This window comes from Oryctolagus cuniculus, chromosome 17 (genome assembly GCF_051225735.1).
Source record: "Oryctolagus cuniculus isolate XC-2025 breed Fujian yellow rabbit chromosome 17, ASM5122573v1, whole genome shotgun sequence".
Classification (NCBI taxonomy): Eukaryota; Metazoa; Chordata; class Mammalia; order Lagomorpha; family Leporidae; genus Oryctolagus; species Oryctolagus cuniculus.
The window spans coordinates 61,795,242-61,815,727 of NC_142883.1; the positions used below are offsets into that span (position 1 = coordinate 61,795,242).

The 20,486-nt window shown below is 59.3% G+C and overlaps 1 protein-coding gene across 15 annotated transcripts in view; it reads left to right on the forward strand.

Annotated features, from left to right (window-relative positions):
- EPN2 (epsin 2) overlaps positions 1 to 20,486 on the forward strand; it is a 68,024-nt gene that overhangs the window by 39,652 nt on the left and 7,886 nt on the right. For all 15 annotated transcript variants that reach the window (XM_070061530.2, XM_070061529.2, XM_070061531.2 and 12 more), the window contains 3 exons: positions 11,286 to 11,398; positions 12,382 to 12,474; positions 13,258 to 13,432. In XM_070061530.2, the coding sequence (XP_069917631.2) occupies positions 11,286 to 11,398; positions 12,382 to 12,474; positions 13,258 to 13,432 (381 nt within the window). The remainder of the gene's footprint in view (positions 1 to 11,285; positions 11,399 to 12,381; positions 12,475 to 13,257; positions 13,433 to 20,486) is intronic.

Below are 20,486 nucleotides of genomic sequence, written 5' to 3' on the forward strand. Positions count from 1 at the left end.
GTTCCCTCCACAACAATCAGTCGATGTCATCTCCATTTTCTCCTCTGCCTCCTCCTCCATAATTTATGTATTTGAAAGGCAGTGACAGAGAGGGAAAGATCCAGAGATCAGTCATCAGTCTTCTATCTACTGGTTCACTCCCCAAATGCCCACAGCAGCCAGGGCTGGGCCAGGCTGAAGCCGGGAGCCAGGAGCTCTCCAGCTGGGTCTCCCACGACACGGGTGGCAGGAACCCAGGTATCTGGGCTGTCGTCTGCCTCCTGGACACATTAGCAGGCAGCTGGCCCAGAAGCGCCTGATAGCTGGGACTTGAACTGCTCTCTTGTAACTGAACCTGCGTGTCCCAAGTAGCGGCCCAACCTGCTGTGCCACATGCCTGCCCCAGTGATCAACCAACCTTAAACCCTGTAGAGGTTCTGAATTGAAGAATCTGAAAGCTGTTTGGGCAGCATTTCACTGTGGCAGTAGAACTGGAGTCTGTATACAGGCGCATGTAATGTACATATAAGGGACAAGTTTTCTAACAGATAGGCATCTGGGGGCCAGCGCTGTGGCACAGCGGGTTAAAGCCATGGCCTGAAGCGCCGGCATCCCATATGGGTGCCGGTTCTGGTCCCAGCTGCTCCTCTTCTGATCCAGCTCTCTGCTGTGACCTGGGAAAGCAGTAGAAGATGGCCCAAGCCCTTGGGCCCCTGCACACGGGTGGGAGACCTGGAAGAAGCTTCTGGCTTCAGCCTGACCCAGTCCCGGCCATTGCAGCCATTTGGGGAGTGAACCTATGATGGAAGATTCTCTGTCTGCAGCTCTGCCTTTCAAGTAATAATAGTAAATAAATCTTAAAACAAAACAAAACAAAAAAAACGAGTTTCTGTTTAAAAAAAGAAAAAAAGAGATAGGCATCTGAGGGGATGGCAGCAGTGTGGTGGAGCAGGTAAAGCTGCCACCTGTGATGCTGGCATCCCGTGTTGGCACCTGTTCATGTCCCAGCTGCTCTACTTCCAGTCCTGCTCCCTGCATATGGCCTGGGAAAGCAGTGGAAGATGGCCCAAGTGTGTGGGCTCCTGCACCCACGTGGGAGACCCGGATGAAGCCCCTGGCTTTGGCCTGCCTGACTCAGCCCTGGTCATTGCAGCCATCTGGGGAGAGATGGAAGATAACCTAGCTAGCTATCTCTTTCTCTCTACCTCCCTCTCTCTTTCTCTTTGTCTCTGTCTCTCCTCTCTATCTCTAACTCTGACTTCCAAATAAATTAATTAAAAAAAAAAGAAAGCACTAGGCATCAGAGACAGGGAGTCCTCCACAGGCCTATTTTTGAAAACCTGAGGGTGTGGGAAAAATATATTAATTGTTCAAAAAAGAGAACTTAAGGAGTAGGTGGTGTCTGTCCTAGTGGCCACGATGTCTGTGTCCCATATCAGAGTGCCTGAGCCTGATGCCGTGGACTGTGTGCATCCCAGGAGGCAGTGAGTGGTGACTCAGGTACATGAGTCCCTGCCACCCACGTGGGAGACCTGGGTGAGTTCCTAGCTCCTGACTTTGGCCCTGGGCCCAGCCCCCAGCACTCCCCAGTGTATTTGGGTAGTGAACTAGTAGATACGAGCACTTTCTCTCTCTCTCTCTCTCTCTCTCTCTCTCTCTCTCTCTCTCTCTGACTCTCAAAAATTTTTTTAATTCAAAAGAAAAAAATCAAACCCCAACAGTGTTTGCTTCAGAAGGGCCTGGGCCAGTGTGGGTCTCCTGAGAGTGTGGGAGGTGGGGGTGTAACAGAGCTCTGGGCTGCAGATCTGAGGGGTGCTGTCAGGGAGCCTGCAGGTGAGAAGCAGTTGGCGGCCCCCAGCTGGGCATTTCTCAGTGTCCGGAGTGTACCTAGCCCTGGCTGACTGGCGCTCTGCTGCAGGGCCCATGTGACACGTTACTGTGCTGAAGTGGGTGTGTTGTGTAAACTCGGGGAGCGCTGCTCTCCGGAGTCAGCCCTGGTCCGGAGTCAGCCCTGGTGGCCGGGGTGGGAAGGACTGTGGGCGCTGGTTTGCTCCAGAGAGCTCATCTCTTGGAGTGGAGATAGCATCACAGGCAAAGCCCATCAGTGCAGTGAGCACAGCCCCGCTGGTCCGTCCCAGTCCCAGTCCCACGTCTTTCCAGGGGCACAAACAAGAGGAGCTCATCCTTGCTGTAAGGGCTTGAGTCTTAAGTGGGATTCGAACATGGGATGTTGCGGTGGTTGGGTGGCAGGTGTGGTCATTGAGGAAGTAGAGATGGAGTCACTCCCCGAAATCTAAGTGATGAACGCCAGGACTGGAACTGGCCTTTGGGGGAAATGAGCTTTTTTCCCCCAACACTTTATTTTATTTATTTGAAAGGTAGCATTAGAAAGAGAGAGAGATCTTCCATCCATTGCTTCACTCCCCAAATGGCTGCAACTTCTTCTGGGTCTCCCATGTGGGTGCAGGGACCCAAGGGCTTGGGCCATTATCTGCTGCTTTCTCAGGTGCATTAGCAGGGAGCTGGCTCAGAAGAGGAGCAGCCGGGACTTGAACCGGCGCCTGCTTTGCCTGCTACGCCACGGCGCCTGCTTTGCCTGCTACGCCACGGCGCCGGTCCCAACCCAGGAGCTTTTAAATGTGCAAAGCCTGGGCCATACTCCTGGAATTGGAACCTCTGGGATGAGCCCTGGGCGACCTGGTGGCCCAGACTGCAGTGCTGCGGGGCCAGACTGCCAGTTGGGCTTTACAGTCTTCCCTCTGTCGCGCTGATTGAGTGGCCTTTGACAAAGTGTAGGCAGCAGGCAATGCTCTACTCTCTGCAGTTTGCAAGTTGATGTTGCAAATTGAACGGGGCCCTTCCTGCTGATGGCTCAGAGTTCCTCAGTGACCCACCTCCCCACTTGCAAGTTGGAAGTCTTGCTAGTTTTCTCGTAAAAGAAATACATGTCCATTCATGATCATTTACAAGATGCGAACACAAAAATATCTCGTGAGCTGACTACGCAGAGGCACCAGCTGTCCACCTGTTGGCGTATCTCCTAGACGTTTCTCCTAAGCACGGTCCCCATGCGTGCCGTTACTCTGCAGGTGCATTGGTGTCCCTCCTTGCTGTCCCGTGACCTCGCAGCAGAAGCGTTTTCTCCAGTTTGACGCAGCCCTGTCAGTGTCCCCGCTGCACGGAGCGCGGCTCCAGGACCTCGCTCCCCTGCGGAAGCCGTCACCCTCAGGTGCTCACGTCCCCTCGTGTAAAGTGGCCCAGCATTTGCCTGTAACTGATGCACACCCACACCCAGCCCCTGGACGCTTCAGCACCTCCTACAGCGTGAGTGCTGTGTGCATGGCTGTTAGGTGTGTTGTTTAGAGAGTGGTCACAGGGCACAGTCTGCAGGTTCAGGACAGACGCTGAAGCATCGAGCGCGCGGATACACAGCTGTGCGGTGTCACCTGAGTCATCCCTCGGACCGGCAGTCACTTCTCGTATTCACAAGGATTGGGCCAGCCGTGGGCAGCGGCAGGGTCACCACCTGGATGGTGACCTCGGGTGGTCAGGAGCCTCTGGGCTGTGCAGTTTCCTCACGGTCATAATCTGGAGAGGAGCTGAGGGCCAGGGTAAGGCCCACGTGCCCCGTGAGTCGCTGTGTGACAGATCTGGGGCTTGGGTCTGAACAAGCCTTCAGGCAGGCTGTTTCTGGTATACGGATTGTAGAACAGCATTACTGAAGTGTTCTTCATGACCAAAGCGCCCTCCCCAAAGTGTCACTTCGCTCACCTGCTGACGTTTTGTAACCATACATAGCAGGTCGGTCCTAAGCTTTGAGGGGCCTGCAGCCGAGGGCTGAGACTCCGCCCCTGAGAGGCAGACGCAGGGTGCTCAGTGTGGCTCCCGGGATGGGGGTGAGGCTGGGGGCCACTGCATGTTCTAACCCTTCCCTGGGCAGGTGTCAGTCTCAGTGTGAGGCGAGACAAGGCACGAGGGTGGGGCAGGCGGGCACAGGAGCTGAGTTCCTCGTTCCCATGATAAGTAAGACGGTTGTGCAGTTAGATTTTTTTTTTTTCCATGTAACTCTGTGCATCTTTCATGTGGCTGCCTGGGTGTATTTGGCTGTAAAGGTTAAACCTTGATCAGGTTAAGCTCCTCTGTGTGTACAATGGGCACAGTGTTGGTGCTTCTCTTTTGGACTGCTCCCTGTAATCTACATGTACAGAGACGTGCACTCTGCGTGTGGACCCTTCACGGTCATCCCGGGGACCAGAGTCGTTGTCATGCCCCAGTTAACTTTGTGTAGAAAGTGGGTTGTTTTTGTTTTGTTTTAAGGCTATTTTGGATTATTTCCTTCGTGTAGAATTCCTACAAGTGAGATTAACGGGAAGAGCAGACTAACACGGCTGCAACTTCAAGGACCGTGCCCCAGCAGTGGGGGAGAACACTCAGCTACTGCCCGAGCCCACAGTGGATGCGGAAACACTCTTAAGGATTATTACTGATTAAATCGATGGAAATTACTATCCGGATATACATTTTAAGTCATTTCCTGTTTACACGTGTTATTCTAAGAATAATGGATGGCTCAGTTTTAAGAGGAGACAAGTGGCGTCTTTGTGAAGGTTCCCGCCTCCCAGGTTTGGTGCTGCTGTTCACCGCCCTCCCCTGGCCCCTGCGGCTGAGGGCGGCTCCAGGGGAGGCTGGCAGGGCCGTGCTCCTGGCTGCCAGGCAGGACGAGGCTTGCGCTTGAGTGCTCCACCCTTGGAGGGACAGGCTGGAGCTTTGTCACTTCGCTGTGGATGGGGTGTGGCAGGGACCAGGGGACCACTGGGTGCGTGGCAGTGAGAGAAAGCTGCTGGGTGTTTGGGACAAGCCCTCCCTTCCCTGCCCAGTGGCTGGCGCTCCTGTGATGGACAGAGTTGCATCTGCAGCCCCAGGACTGCCCAGACTTGCTCTTCAGTCTCAGCCGAGGCTAGGTTTGGGTCATGCAGACAGAAGGACGGCCTTTTGTCTCTGCTCTGGGCCTGCTTGTGGCCATTGCTGGGCTCCGTCCTCCCTCTCCTTGCGCTCAGCTTCCTTGTCTGTCCCCAGAGGTATCCCAGGGTGGGGTAAGGACGTTAACAGCCATTACTAGTTGAACCAGAAACTCGGCCTGCCTGCGAGCTGGTAGATGTTTGGGCACCTGCCTGGTGTCCTGACCCAGAGCAGCTGATGCAGGCGCCGCTCCCTGGAGCATGCAGCAGGTCGGGGCAGGTGGCTGGCAGCGGCTCTGCACGCAGCGCAGAAGGCGTGGGGCAGACCACGAAGGTGGCAGAGCGGCTCCGAGGGCACCCACCGGGTGTGCTGTGCGCTGGGCCTGCTGCAGGGTCCCGGAGTCGGTGCTCCATGAAGCTGCTAAGACCCCCTGCTCCGCAGAGCCCCCAGCCTGGCAGCACAGCCAGGGAAGGTGCGTCTGCCGGCACTGACAGGGCAGCACCGCAGGAGAGTGCGCCGGGAAGCACCTTGACTGGGTGTCTGAGGAGGCTGGAGCCAGATGACAGGAGCAGTGCCATTCTGCATGACGGGGGTACCCTTAGCAGCACGGGACACGGGGGAGGGGGGGCCTGAGGTGCATGCTGGCCAGGGCTGGGTCTGCTGCAAAAAAGCTCTAACCCTGGGCGGCTTCCACAGCAGAAAGGGCTTCTGACCACTGTGGAAGTCCAGGTGTTTGTTACAGGGCTGTGCCCTCCTGAAACCTGCAGGGGAGAGTCCTTCCTGCCTCTTCAGCTTCCGGTGGTGGACGGCAGCCCCCGAGCACCAGTCACGGGCTTTAGGGCTCGCCCTGCTTCAGCCTGTGCTCACATTGCTGCCACCCCACCAGCTCATGCTGCCCACAACCCCTGGTCAGAAGAAAGCACTGTGAGTGTCCGCGGCGATGGCACATGCGCCATACCCTGCTCACAGGGCCAGGCAGGAGCATTTTCAATATGGCAGAGCCTCAGGGAAGTACATCTGGAATCTGGCCGCTTCTGTAGCCGCCTCGCTGACCCAGGTCCCCTCCCCTGCTCCCTGGGTAGACAGCGGCCTCCCTCCCGGGCCCTGAGCCCCCACAGCGCTTCGACTTGTGCTCTTGGGCGCCCTCTGCTGCTTCTGTGCTGTGACCCCCACCTGCAGCAGAAGCTCCCCACCCCTCCCCACCCTCCAAGTCTCAAAGGGAGCAGGGAGGGCAAGCTCTCTGCACCTGCCGCTGCCTCCTGCCCTGCTCAGGGCCTGACAGCGACACATCCCGAAACATGAGATGGAGGTCCTGAGCCCTGGCTGGAGTTCTGTCCCTGTCACGGGCCAGCCACGCAGCCCTCTGAACTCTCGCCTGCTCTGAGAAGGGCCAGTGATGAAGGGCCAGTCCTTGGGGCTAGGCGCCACCTCGCCCTGGCTGAGGTGTGGGCACGTCACTGCCCCTTTAAGCCCAGCCCGGCTCTCGTGTGCTGGGCCTTGGGCGAGGTGCTTGTCGCGTGGTCACTCGTTTGATCCTGATGGCTGCCTTGGGAGGCAGGCTCTGTCTCTCGTGTGCAGAGAAGAAGCCGGCACAGGGAATGTAGCCTTCAGGGCCCGTGCGTTGGGGTGCCAGGGCCTGGGCTGGCTGCCTTGCTGGTGGCCTCTCAGGCAGCCAGCACTGAGTGCAGCTCCCAGGGTTCCCTGCCTGTGGGGAAGTGTCCGGAAGAGGAGTGCGCAGGGGAGCGTTCCGGGTGGCCCTTTGGGCCGGTGTTGGCAGCTGCTTCCTCTGGGGAGAGGAGTGGCCCCCGCCGCCCCCTGTGCTGAAGAGCTAACAGTAAGTCACGGGCCTCGCCAGGTCCTGCCCCGTAGGCTCGGGGTGCGTCTGCCTGTAGGGTCACAAAGCCACCGCCGCACCTCACAGGAGCAGGGACTGCCAGTGCCCCCATGTGCCCTCTGCATTTGGCTCTTGCTGGTTGTCCCGGAAGCCTCTTGCCAAGCAGGAGTACCCCAGGACCCCGTGTTGCGCCCGGCCATTCCTGTCCCTGCCCTCTGTCGGATCACAGTGCCTCCCTTTTCCTCCTGCAGCCCCAGGAGACCAAGGAGGCTGCCCTGGCCTGTGTCTGTCCGTCTAGGGCCTCTCACGCTGCTAGCCCAGCGCTCACCCCGGACTTCCTGTGGACTGGGTATCACATCCGCAGAGTGGATTCCACTCAAGTCAGCGTTTTGCTGGGACAGGCCCGGTGGTGGTGTGATGTCATCTGACAGGCCGGGGACCCACCACTGGGCTCGCCAGGCAGGCTAAGGCGGGAGGTGGCGGCAGCTTGTCCCCTTACTGCAGAGTCACCTTTTCGGTGGCGGCCAACAGCCACATGGCCATGCCGTGCTTAGCGCACTTCTCGTTTTTGAACCCTGTTTGGCCTTGCTGCCCTGCATTCATATTCCCGTTCCTTTCTAACGTTAACCTTAGATAGTATGAGCTTGTTTTCTTGTGGTTTGCAGTGTTAGACTAAACGCAGTCTTTCCTGCCGCTCCCTGCAGGGAGGCAACGTGAGGGCCCCGCTCAGGCCTGAGCTGCTGGAGTGTCCTGGTGACCCCGGTCATCACTGACTCAGGAAGATGTCACTGCCCTGGAGAAGGCCCAGAGCGCACTTCCCAGCTGCTCCTTGTTGAGGAAGCAGCTTTGCTAGAGAGGAGAAGGGGTCACCGGGCAGAGGGGCCTGGCTCTGGGCTCAGTGTTGGCTCAAGACCCAGCCCTGCAGAGGGAGCCCGGGCCTGTTCCCATGGAGACCCAGGAAGGGTGGGTTTCTGCTCAGACAGGGCCCACTGCTGACCAGTGGTGGGGACAGCATTTGTCCGTTCGGTGCTCTCCCCGCTAGCTGACCCCCAGCTGATGTGGATAGGACTTAAGGCGGTGGTGGTACTGCTCACGGCCACCTGGGTTCTGCTCAGAACCCACCCCCCCCCCTCCCCCCCAGGCTTGGGCATCTCATGCTGGCCGAACTGTCAGACACAGCTGCGTGCCCAGCGAGCGTCCCCAGCCCAGGCTGGGGCCACACGGAGACGCGTTCCTCCCCTCATCCTGCGGCGTGGTGTCTGGTTCCTCTGATCAGTGTAGCATCATTGGCAGATGCCACGTCACTGCTTTCTAGGAAAATCCCAGGAAGTGAGTTCCTGTTTTTCTGACTGCCTCGCATTCCTCTCTCAGGAGTACCTGAACGCAGCCGGCCGAAGCATCTTTAGTAGAGTCTTTCTGCTTTTGTTTTAGAAGCACAGGTGCGACCCCCCTGCCCACCCCGCACACGCACAGCACGGGCCTGGGCCCAGAGTAGGCAGAGTGAAGTTGAATCCGGGGCACAGTGTCTGTCTGAGCCGGAGGAGTTCCTTGGTCGTCTTCAGACCGAGCGTTGATGGAAATGTTGGGCCTTCGCTGCTCAGTCTCTCTGGGTCTCTCTCCCAGACCCAGGAGGGTGAAGTCGAGGCCTGCCCGTGGTTATCCCCCGCAGCCCCGTGAGTGAAGACTTGGAGCCCTTGCAGGTGGGGACCTGGAGGAAGGAGAAGCCCATGATGCACTTGGCGCCCCTTCAGTGATGCGCTCAGCCTCACCCGGGGGAGGGGGGCGGCAGAGGAAGTGCGGGCTGCACCGGAGGGGTGGGGGTGGCGCCCCTGGGCCCCTGGGGTTGTGAGTCTTCACATCCTGAGCGCAGGGCCCGGCCAGGCGCAAGTCCATTCAGGCCTGTCTCACAACGACGGCTGTGTTCCCTGTCATGTGCCTGGCACAGAGGTCCTTTGTGAGGCTGAGGTGCTGTCACTGAGGCCAGAGTCTCTGCTGGAACGCTCGCCGGAGTTCAGAGCCGCTGCACAGAGCCCAGCTGACACTCGGGGCTGGGGCTGTGAATTCCGCCACCTGCCGCCCCGAGGGCTGTGCATCCGTTTTCACGGCCCACACTGTTGGGGGAGTACTCTTTGTCTAATCTCCACACTGACGTGGGGAGCTGTTTCCACGTGTGCTCGCTGTGCGCTGTGTCTCAGCATCCGTCAGGGTAACCATGAGCAGAGACATTTGTGTTTGAAGCCAGGCACCCCGAAAAACCCTGAGGCCCAGCGAGCCTCAGTCCCCCCACCAGTCCTCTGCACAGCCTGGGCGTTCACCCCTTGCCTGGCTGCCCCAGGCCCATGGCAGTGCAGCTCCCAGAGTAGCTTTCCTGCCGGCACGGGGTAGGGTGTGGTGCAGCGAGAAAGCCTCCTGCTTTGTTTCTTTCCGATTTTCAGCTGGTAGTAAACAGAGTATCAGATGTGCAGTGCCTGTTAGAAATCAAGACTTTCGTGACCCAGGACTGAGGGATTCTAACCAGGAAGGAGTATAGGACTGGCGGCTGGGGTGTGGTGGGTGACCAGGGTGGAGAAGCCAGCCTCAGCAGATGGCCGCCTCTGTCCCTGCCTGTCTGGACCGTGGCGTCTGCGCCCTCCACACGACGAATCCCAGACCCGAGCACCCGGAACTGCAGAGGTGACTCGGAACCAAGCACACCAGAACTGGACGTTTTGCTTTATCACGTTTTTAAGCAGTCGGGTGGTGAAGCTGGGCTTGGGGACCTTCTGCTACAAGTGCTTAAGAAAATGTAATTGGGTGGCACACTCGGATGAGGTCTGACATGCTTTATGTAAAGAAAAACACATTTGTGTTTTTAATAACCGCATTACTGTTGCTCTTTGCCCCACCTGTGCCGTTAGAGGAGACACGGGGCATTTATCAGTAGCTGTTTGGAGGGGAGGGGATGGTTCTTTCAGATGATGACAAGTCGAAGCAAGCGCTCCGTGTGCTTCGTGCCAGAGTTGTTCCCACTTGGTTGTTAGCTGTGACGTGCGCTGTGTGTTTCTAAAACTTCTCAGCTAAGTGCCCCTGCTCGGCCACTTCGTGAAGACCCCAGCCCCACCCCGGCCTCTGCCCGGAGGCAGCCTTGTGCGGCCCCCCTGGTTCCTCGTCGGTTACCCCTGGGGTTACCAGCTGCACTTAGGCCTCTTCTGCTTGACCCACTGCAGCTGGGGCCTGGCTGTCTAGAAGCCTCCTGTGTCAGGAATCCTCCTCCCAGAGCTATGTCCTAAAGGGGTTTAGGGTTAGGCAGAAGCAACACATGTGAGTGAATCCCAGTGTGGTCAGTGTCACTGGAGGGCCGTCATGAAGGAAGGAAGCAAGCTCATGAACGGTTTGACCGTTTCATAGCAGTGCTCGTTAGCTCTGAAGTTGGGTCACTCCTCTTCCCAGCCACCCGTCCATCCCCCACCCGACAGGTATTTGCCCGTGGCGTGAGTGCAGTGCGGGAGTCAGAGCATGGCCTGGCTGCAGGGCGGAGGCTCTGCTGGACCTGTCGGATGCCAGGTCAACAGTCGGGAGAGCAGGAACAAGGGAGGGAGGGGAGCTGAGGGCAGCGTGCACGGAGGCCCGGGGGGCGGGGCGTGGGCAGGGGGCACAGCCGGCACCACTGTGAGGGTTTGGAGGTGCTGTGGGTCCTCTCCTGGACAGGGCAGAGGAGAGCACTCACTCAGGCAGCTACTTCCCGAACGCCACATCTCACTTCTGGGGCCTCCAGACTCGCTGACGCACACAGGACGCTGGTGGCCCTGTGGGCCCCGCATTCTCCCGGGGGCTTCCAGCGTGAATATGAAGACTTCTGGGTTTATGACATCAGCTAGGAATTCACATCTCAGCCCCCAGTCTAAACTGTCTTTCCAGGGGCTGCTTACAAGTGTTTAAGCTAGCTGAGTACTTAACAGAAATGTGTGCTCACCTTGTTCTGGTCAGTGTTTACTGTTACAAAAACAGGCTGCCCAGGGTCACTGCCCGGGTGGGTGGCTTCGTGCCCTGCGATCCTCAACACCACGAAGTGCCACCTGTGATTGAGACGCGGCTGTGTCTGGAGCCCTCAGTCCAGAGGCCCCGTGCCTGGCTGCAGGGTGCCGCAGGGTGCTGCAGGCTCAGCGCCCCAGAATCCCCCTGGGTCTCTGAGTCACTTCCTGCCTTCTGGGCAGTGCAGCTCTGCCGGGAAGCCCGAGGTGCTGAGCCTCAGGAGCCCCGAGCGCCGCGGCTTGCACACCCAAAGGGGGCGTCTCCCTTGGTGCAGTGTGGCTTGGCTGATACTGTAGTTGTGAAGCCACACTGTGCTGTCATTTAGTTTTAACCCTGAGATGTCTGTAAACCCTTTCTCATCCTCTGACTGTGTCATTGGGCTCTGTGGCCCTTTGTGGGTGTACGGTGGGGACGGGCTGTGGTTTGACCAGGGAACTAGCGGATGTGGCCTGTGACAACTGCATCTTTTGCATATGGCCGTGACTTTGCCCTCTCCCCACAGCCACCTCCCCGCGGGTGTCCTCTGAGCTGGAGCAAGCCCGGCCCCAGACGAGCGGAGAAGAAGAGCTTCAGCTACAGCTGGCACTCGCCATGAGCAGAGAAGTGGCCGAGCAGGTCAGTGCCCAGCGGAGGAGGACACACGCCTCGGCCTCGCCGTGGCCTCGGGGTCTGGAACGTGTTGCCAGCAGGGTGCTCTTATTGCCCACCCACCGCCTGCTGCTCAGCCAGGCGGGTTCCGCGCAGACAGGTTCTCCAGCAGTGGCACGGATGTGCAGGGGAGCCGGCCGAAGGCAGTCCAGGGAGTGAGAGGGGTTTGATTTCCAGCGACAGGACTACGGGACGTTATGCCTTTTCTCCAGTTCCTGTTGTTCTTTAATATGCACCTGTTCCTTTAACATGGGACGAGAGGGAATGCGGTGATTGAGTGACCCCCGAGGCAGGGTGGGTGGAGCCAGGGGTGGCGAGGGGAGAAGTGTGTGGGCTCCTTGAGTTAAAGTGCAGTGTCCAGCAGTGTTCGCGTAGCCGAGACTGGAAAGACCTGGCCACCCGCTAACGACAGACAGCGTCTGTCATGGCCTGTCCGTGCCTAGGAAGGACGTACTTGGGAGAAGGTACGGAGGAGCTCGTTCTAGTTACCATGTCTAGTAGTGTGGAAGGAGCAGACTGACTTACACGCGAGGGCAGCTCTGTCTCTCGTATGTTGGTGGCTGTGCCTTAAGTAAACAGAATGACTCATTGCTGTTAGAATTCATGGAAACGTGGACCTGTTTTCTGGAATGTTCGCAGCAGGAGGTGGGATGACGGGCGATTTTCATCTCCAATTCCTTCCTGGGTTGTCAGATCAGTGTTTCGTAAGGAGACATGCTGTGTCTATAAATAGAATCACCGAGCTGCTTGCATTTCGAGACAGAAATGTTTTAGATGAAGCATTCCCCTTTTCCCAATTTGGTGGTGCCTGAGCCAGTGTGCCGGGCCAGGTCCCAGGGGCACTGGAGCTGGCGGCACATGTGCGTTCAGTCCTGTGTGCACTGCCCGCCACTGGCCAGCGGGGTCAGCCCCAGAGCCCTCAGCTTCCGGCTGCCATTGTCCCTGCACAGGAAGAGCGCCTGAGGCGGGGCGATGACCTCAGACTGCAGATGGCCCTCGAGGAAAGCCGGAGAGACACAGTTAAAGTTCCTAAGAGGAAAGAGGTAAGAGCTGGCCGGCAGGCGCGTGTGTGAGGCTTGGCCCGCCCGTCACTGTCGCCTCGGTGGCCCCCGCAGCCCGCGGCGTGGGTGGGATCCAGAGCTCACGCATCGAGTAACCAAGTGCTGAAAACACACCCGCACACCCGAACCCCAGGAGATGCAGGGCATCCCAGAGCCCCAGCCCCCTCCCCTGCTTGGCAGCCGCTAGCTCAGTTGCACGCCTAGGGCTCTGGCTCGAGCTCCTGGCCTGGGTGAGCCCTGCCTGGTGCTGGTGATCATCACGGCCAGTGCTGTGCCCAGGCTTCCTGCTGTCACCTAAAGGTGACCAGAGGTGACTGGGGTGTGGCTCGCCGTTGTCCAGGAGACACCCCCCCGGGACCATGGGGCCTCCTCTGTGGCAGCGCCTCTGGGCCCCAGATGATGCACAGGGCGCCCGTGGAATAGGAAGGCTAGGTCAGTCCTCAAGATAGAGGGCCCCGCTGGAGACGGATGCTGTTCTGGGGGGAGGGGCAGCCTGGGCAACAGGAGCTCTGTTTGAAAGCCCACAGAGTATTCGACAAGCAGCCGAGAGCTGGAGCCCGGGCCAGGGCCGGGGCCATCCTGGGAGGCGGGAGTGTGGGTGGAGCTAGCAGGTAGAGCAGGCCATGGGCAGCTCAGCCTCTGTTCCCGGCTGCACCCTGCCACCCCAGGCCTTCCCCCGATTCCGGGCGGCGATGCTTGTGGCTGACGCATGGCTACTTGCTGTGACACCGCTAAATAAAACCCGTCGTCTTCTCTGTCTTGAAGCACGGCTCCCGTCCGCCACAGACCCCTCTGCTGGACCTGCTGGACGCCCTCCCCAGCTCAGGCCCCGCCACCCAGAAGTCAGAACCCTGGGCCCCAGCGGCTGCTGCTAACCAGACCAACCCCTGGGGCGGGCCCGCGGCCCCCACCAGCACCTCGGAGCCCTGGCCGTCATTCGGTAAAGACCCTGTCCTTGTGCTCTGGTGCTTGCCTGCTGGTGGGGTGAGTGGGAGGAGGGAGGGCCGGAGCCTCTCGCTGTGTCCCACCCTGCAGGGTCGGGGGTGGGTGTCCGCCTGCTTCGAGATGCTGCCAGCGACGTGCAGCGGGCCGCTGTCTTCCCCATCGCGGGCAGGGGCACAGCATCCTGTTTCTTCCTGTTCTGAGTGGTTTTCTGCTTGCTAAGGGGAAAACTGACTTCCCCCCTGCCTCCCACGTGCTTCGGAAATGACCTGTCCCTCCTCTGGGACACAGCTCAACTCTCCCAGCCTCAGCATCGCACCCAGCACCCGGCTGTACACGGCCTGGGACCTGCTGCTCATTTTAAAGGGGCAGCGCTGGCCGTGACCGCTGTCCCCTGTCATTTACAGCTGCTAGCAGGCTGAGTGAGTGGAAGTTTTGTTGACTGGCAAATGGGAGATTGTGTGGTGGGCGATGTCACCCGTCACGGTGATGCAGTTGGCTGGCTCTGGGTGATCATCCCGGGAACACGAATTTCTTGACTGCTGGACAGGCAGCGTGGCCTCGCAGGTTTCATGAGGACTTCCGGTCTGGTGCTGAGAGCCATGCCGACCACGTGACTGGGCTTCCACTCCGGTTAGCTCTGCGTATTCTGGGGGCATCGTGGCTGTATTTCTTGGAGTCCCTGTTTCCCCAGACTGGAACCCTCTTTTGTATTCCGCTCGGGTTCCTGGATGTTTGCAGAAGTGTCCCAGATGCCAGCTTTGCCCTGCCGTGCAGGAGCCCCGAGACAAACCGGTAACAGAGGTCCCTGCCCTCAGGCCCTGGTCAGTTGCGGACAGGACAGGATGCACAGGGTCCCGGCAGTGCCAGGAAGTCCCGGCCTTGGTGGGGGTCATGGGAGGGGTCCTGGGGTGGGACTCAGCCAGGGGCCGCCTCTGTTGAGTCGTCAGGGAGACAGGTGGGCAGGAGTTCCCTGCAGCAGACTTGGCTCGTGACGGGCTCTGCGGAGTGGAAGGCGACCTGCCCCGCGTGCGGCGGGCAACAGGTGGGGGGGTGGAGGAGCGGAGTTGGGGGGCGTCTGGGTCCCTCGGCGGGTCTGGGCCAGCCTTGCCAAGGGCCTGGACGTGCTCTAGCGGAGGTGTTGGTGCCGGATGCACTTTGGGGCTGCTTTTGGCCCCTGTGACAGGTAGAATCCACACTCCCATGGCAGGAGTCTTCTGAACCTGCAGAATTGTCCTATTCTCCCCCACTGAAGACTGGGCAGGGCGGCTTGGGAGTGAGGTGGGGTCACGTGGGCCTTGGGTGTGGCTGTAGTCCTGGCCAGGTACATCCGGGACATGTGAGGCAGGGGCTGGCCATGCCCTGACAGCAGTATCCTGGGGACAGCAGGTCCACCCACACAGGGGCTCTGACTTCATTCTCACTGATTTTTTTTTTTTTTTCCATTTTATTTGAAAAGCAGAGAAGCAGAGATGTCCCATCCGCTGGTTCACTCCCAGAGTGATTTAATTATTTGAGAGGCAGAGTTAGAGAGGGAGAGGCAGAGTGCGAAGTCTGGTTCACTTCTCAAATGGCCGCAGGTTCTTCCTGGTCTCCCACATGAGTACAGGGACCACTGCTTTCCTAGGCCAGTCTGCAAGGAGCTGGATCGGAAATGGAACAGCCAGGACTCGAACCAGTGCTCATGTGGGATGCAGGTGCCGCGGGCGGAAGTTCAACCTGTTACACCACATTGCCGGCCCTTTCCAATGATTTTGTTGAAGATTTATTTATTTGGGCTGAAGCTGCTTCGTAGCAGGTAAAGCCGCCACCTGCAGTGCCAGCACCCCATGTGGGCGCCAGTTCATGTCCCAGCTGCTCCACTTCCGATCCAGCTCTCTGCTGTGTCCTGGGAAAGCAGTAGAAGATGGCCCAAGTCCTTGGGCCCCTGCACCCGTGTGGGAGACCTGGAGAAAGTTCTTGGCTCCTGGCTTCAGATCGGCACATCTCGGATTTCGGTTAATTGGGGAGTAAACCAGCAGATAGAAGACTTCTCTCTCTCTCTCTCTCTCTCTCTCTCTCTCTCTCTCTCTGCCTCTCCTTCTGTCTCTGTGTAACTTTCAAATAAATAAATAAATATTTTAAAAAAGAGATTTGTTTATTTATTTGAAGGGCAGGATTGGAGAGAGGGAGATCTATCCACTGGTTCATTCCCCAAATGGCTGTAATGAATGATTGGGGCTGGGCCAGACCAAAGCCAGGAGCCAGGAGCTCCATCCAGGTCTCCCACATGGGTGCAGGGGCCCAAGCACTTGGACCATTTTCTGCAGCTTTCTCAGACACATTAGCAGGAAGCTGGATTGGACGTGGAGCAGCCGGGACTCAAATCAGCCTTCATACAGGATGCCGACATTGCAGGCAGCAGCTTCAACCTACTGCACCGCAACACTGGCCTCTCCAAGTATTTTTTTTAACTGAGCAAAATTGACCACTTTAACAATTTGAAAGAGGACAGTTCGGTGCTTTCTTCACATTCTCAGTGTTATGCAACTACCAGGATCTGTTCCTGAAACATTTCCATCGCCCCAGAAAGCAACCCTTACCCAAGCCCCTGGAGCCATCAGTCTACTGTCTGTGTCTTAGGGATTTGCCCGTTGTGGACGGTTCATGTAAATGGAACCATACAACGTATGTTCACCTGTGACTGGTGTTTGCGGTTGGCTCAGTCTTGCCCAGGGTCATTCCTTTCCTGGCCGAACGGTATTCCACTGGGTGGCTGTACCGCGTTGTGTTTAACCATCCAGCACCGATGGACATCTGTGCTGTTTCCGCCTCTTAGCTGTTACGAATCCAGTTGTTTAAAAAGATTGAAACTTGCCTTTTGGAAATCGTAGTGTTTAAATATTGGCAGTAAATTTAGAAATGAAAAACATGAGGGTGCTAATCAGGATCTAGCTGAAAGTGGCCACAGCCAGCCTGGAGCTACCTGCCCAGCCTGGCTTCTGTCGCACTTGGTGTTTTGGTCCGTGACCTGGGAAGGAAGGAAGCCGCCCGAGTCCAGAGAGGTGGTTAGCTCCCCTGAGGTCAGAGGGCAAACCAGGGGCTGGCTCAGAGCCAGGGGCAGCACACCCATGACCTGTCACACAGTCCCGCATTGCTACAGTCACCTCAGGTCCCCGCGTGGAGAGACGGTCATGGCTAACACGGCAGCTTTGCTTTCTGGATGTTGCGCGTGGTCACGAGTGTTCCCAGGCCTCGGCAGGTGCTCGGTACCGCCTGGCTCTCACAGAGCGCCGGGGGCTGTGGCGCACTCGGCAGCCCAGCGGTGTGTGCAGAGGCGGCTTCACAGGTCCAGCAGTGCGCTTTCCAGGAAAAAAGACATTCACCACCCAGGGTTCTGTGGGAACTAACTCCCTGCAGCAAAACCGATCGGCTCTGCAGGAGTGCCCTGAGCTGGCTCCCGAGCTAACAGGGCCTCTGCTTCTGCTCAGGCAAGAGCGTGGCGTTAGGTTCACTGCTCAGCATCTCCCGAGCCCCAGGAGGGAGCAGTATCAGTGCTCACAGACCTGGGAGCGCGGTGTCCCTTGCCGTAGCACAGCTAGCTGCACTTGCCGGGTGCGAAAATCACTGTTCCCAGGGAGCCCTGGCACTTCCGCTGCTTTCCAGGCGGCACCGGGAACCGCTTGGCCAAATGGCCCTGGGAGGAAGTGCCACGGCCGGGAGCAGGGAAGTCGGGACCTGGCAGGGCGCTTCCTGCCCTGTTGCAGACACACAAAGCGGCCACCTGGCCGGAGGGGGCTCACTGGCCTGGGACTGAGGAGGCCTTGGCCCGCAAGGCTCGGCCCCTCTGCCCGCCCGCCCCCGTGGCTGGGACGGAGCCCGTCTTCCGCCCTGACAGCCGCAGGTGGTGCTGCTGGCTTCTTAGGGTGACCCTGTGTGGCTTGTGACTGCTTCCCTGTCACATGAATATTCATGCATGGGCCTGGGGCTGAGCCAGGCTGGTGGCACACGTGCTGCCTGTGAATGGCCCCACAGAGGATGAAGCCGGAAGCCGCTGATCGTCCGGATCTCGGTTCCTTCCTGCCTTCCGCATTCAGCCGCACTCTGAATGAGGATCTATTGATGTGTGGTGTGGTGTGGCCTGGAGCCCACTGAGGACGTGCAGGCCCAGAGCACAGAGCAGCCTCGCCGGGGCCCTGCTGTGCATTCCCAGAGGGGAGCCTCCCTGGCCAGCAGTGCTCCCTGAGGGCCAGCTGGGCCCCAGGCCTGGGCTGGCCACATGCCCACAGCCAACGGAGGGAGCACTGTGTCCCCAAGTCAGGTTTGAAGAAAGCAAGGTGGCACTGGGTGTGGGACCGCCTCGCTGTCTCTGTGGGACTTGGCTAGTTTGCATAATCTGTAGTCAGCCAGCAGCTGGTGGCGTGTCCTGGGCACACATAGGTCTCCAGGGTCGCTCACAGGGTGGAAACCAGACGGAGCTCCCCAGGCCAGGCAGCTTTCCCTGGTGATCTGATGGCTTGGGGGTAACCAGGGTTTGAACCAGTTCACCCCACGTGCAGAGGTCTCTGAGCCGTGACCAGCCCGGTCCGTACAGACTGCGGGGTGGGGCCTCCTCCCCAGCCAGAGTATGCTGCTGGCAGCAGCATGCCTCGTGCAGGCTGCTGGTTTCTCAGGCCCTAGACTGTGCTGGTTTCGTTCTTTCAGCAGCAGATCCTAAAAGGAAGGCACACGAGGCCCATGGGAGAAAACGGGAGGAGGGATCGGGCAGGTCCCGAGAGGCCGGAGAGGAGTTTCGGCATGGCGCTGCGCAGCATGGAGGGTGGTCTGTCTGCAGCAGGTCTCACTTGCCTGCAGCCCTGCACGGGCTAGTGGGGGCTCAGCAGGACGCAAGGGCCACCCAGGAGCCAGAGCTGTCCTCAGACCTGCCTTCTGCCCCACCATGGTCCGCGCACTGGTGCAGTGACTCGTGTCTCTGTCTCTTGGGGCAGGGCCCATCCTGGGGAGTGCTGACCAGCTTCTGTCTAGGTAGAGGGAGGTGAAGCCAGGGCCTGTGTCTACCAGGCGTCCTCCCACTCAGGCCTGTGTGTGGGAGCTGAGCCATCAGGAAGCCTCGCTGGTCGGGAGGGCTCGACCAGGGACCTGAGTGCACCAGGAGCGCTCAGGTGGGTCTCGGGCCTCCTGGCTGCCCGTCTCTGTCACCGGCAGAGTTTGCAAAGTGCAGGTGCCCAGCCTTTGTGCCAGCATCCGTGTGCGCGGTGGGAGAGGGCAGCACCTGTAGGTGACTGAGATGCACACGGAGCTTCCAGGACGGTGCCCCTGCATGCCGAGGGTCTCAGGACTCCCCCTGGGAAGGGGCGGGAGGGCAGGCGGGCAGCTCCCAGCGCACGTGTGCCGGGTGTCGGAATGCGTGTTTGCCCAGAGCCTCCTGGAAGCTGTCAGCCAGGTCCGTGCTGTCCCCGAGGAGCAGGTTAGAGCAGGTGCACCTCACAGCCCCTCCAGGGGGCGGCTCTGTGCTAACCTTGCTCCCTCGCCACTCACTTCCCTTCAGTCTCGGTTCTGGGGGGCAAGTTGGCCCAGCTGCTGCCCTCAGGGGCCACCCGTGCCAGCAGGGGAGACAGACGCATACTCAGCCTAGAGAGGGAGGGCACAGACGCCCATAGACTGCTCCAGGTGGGTTGGGTGATGGGCAGACTTGGCAATGGCAATAGCTGGGTCACTTTGCTGCCCGGCAGGTGATGGCCAGGACTCGGCACCTCTGCTTCCCACCTGCCCCCACCTTTCCCATGAGCCCCCTCTCTGCACTGCGGCCTCAGGAACTCAGGGCTGTGCTCTTCTGTGAGCTCAGTGGCTGCCTTGGGTGGCCTGCATGTCCTGTCCACACACACTGTGGGGGGCGAAGCGGTGCCTCTGCTCCTGCACCGCTTCTGGGATCGTGGCTGGGGTGGGGGTTGGCTTTGAACAGGGAGACCTAGAGGCCCTGCTGGGCAAGGCAAGCCCCTGTCCCTGTCCCTGCCTCATGAATCCAGCGGGGCCGGGGTTCGATCTCCCACTGCACCCTTTGTCGTGTCAGGCCGAAGTGGCCCTGGGAGGGTTGTTCACCCCCAGGGGAGTAGCTGTGCGGGAGACGTGGGAGACCTGGGTGACGGCGAAGCAACTTGTGCAGGGAACTGGGTGCTTCTGGGAGCTCGGGGGGCCGTGGGTTCGGGGCAGCAGCAGAAGCCACAGTCCAGAGTCAGCCGCAGGAAATGAAGGGCAGGCAGGGGTGTCCCCGGGGTGTTGGGGGGAGCCTGCAGGATGTTATCCGCCCCTCCATCTCTAGCTCAGGGCTGCTGGAGGGCCGGAGGGTGGGGTGGGGGGAGTAGCAGTGTCCCCCTAGCCTCCCCACCGCACACACACACACTGCTGCACCAGCCATCGCTGGTCCCAGCCGAAAGAGGCATCGAGACAGTGGCTGGTGTGGCTCTGTGGGCCGCACTAAAGCCGTCTGGCATCTGAGGCACGAAGCCCCATGGTAGAATACCTGCCTACTTCCATCCCTGAGCAGGGGAGCTGGGGCCGAAAGGGCCGTATGTGGAGGTGGGCATCCAGGGGGTGGGTGCTCCCAAAGGCGCGGGGGAGCCCCCCACCCCGTCTCCTGTGAGATGGGTGGAACACCGTCCCCTCCTGCGGCCCCTCTCAGCCTCAGCTCTGCCAGGTCGTCAGAGGTTTCCTGGGTGCTACCCTCCTCTCCTGCTGGGCTGCAGCTGTTTCTACCCCAAGGGAGCCCGAAAGGAGCGTTATGTGATAGCCAATCTGAAAACAAGCCAGGGACAGGTGTGTGTCACAGGGCCTGGCTGCTCTGCTCCCGATCCAGCTTCCTGCTAGTGCACTTGAGAGAGAAGATGGCTCAAGTGCTTGGGCCCCTGCGACCCACGCGGAAGACCAGGGTGGAGTTCCAGGCTCCTGGCTTCAGCCTCACCCAGCCCCAGCCATTGCAGCCTTTTGGGGCGTGAACCAGCCAACCAGCCAAATGGAAGATCTCTCTCGTCTCTCCCTCCCTCTCTGTCACTCTGCCTTTCAAATAAATAAGTAAA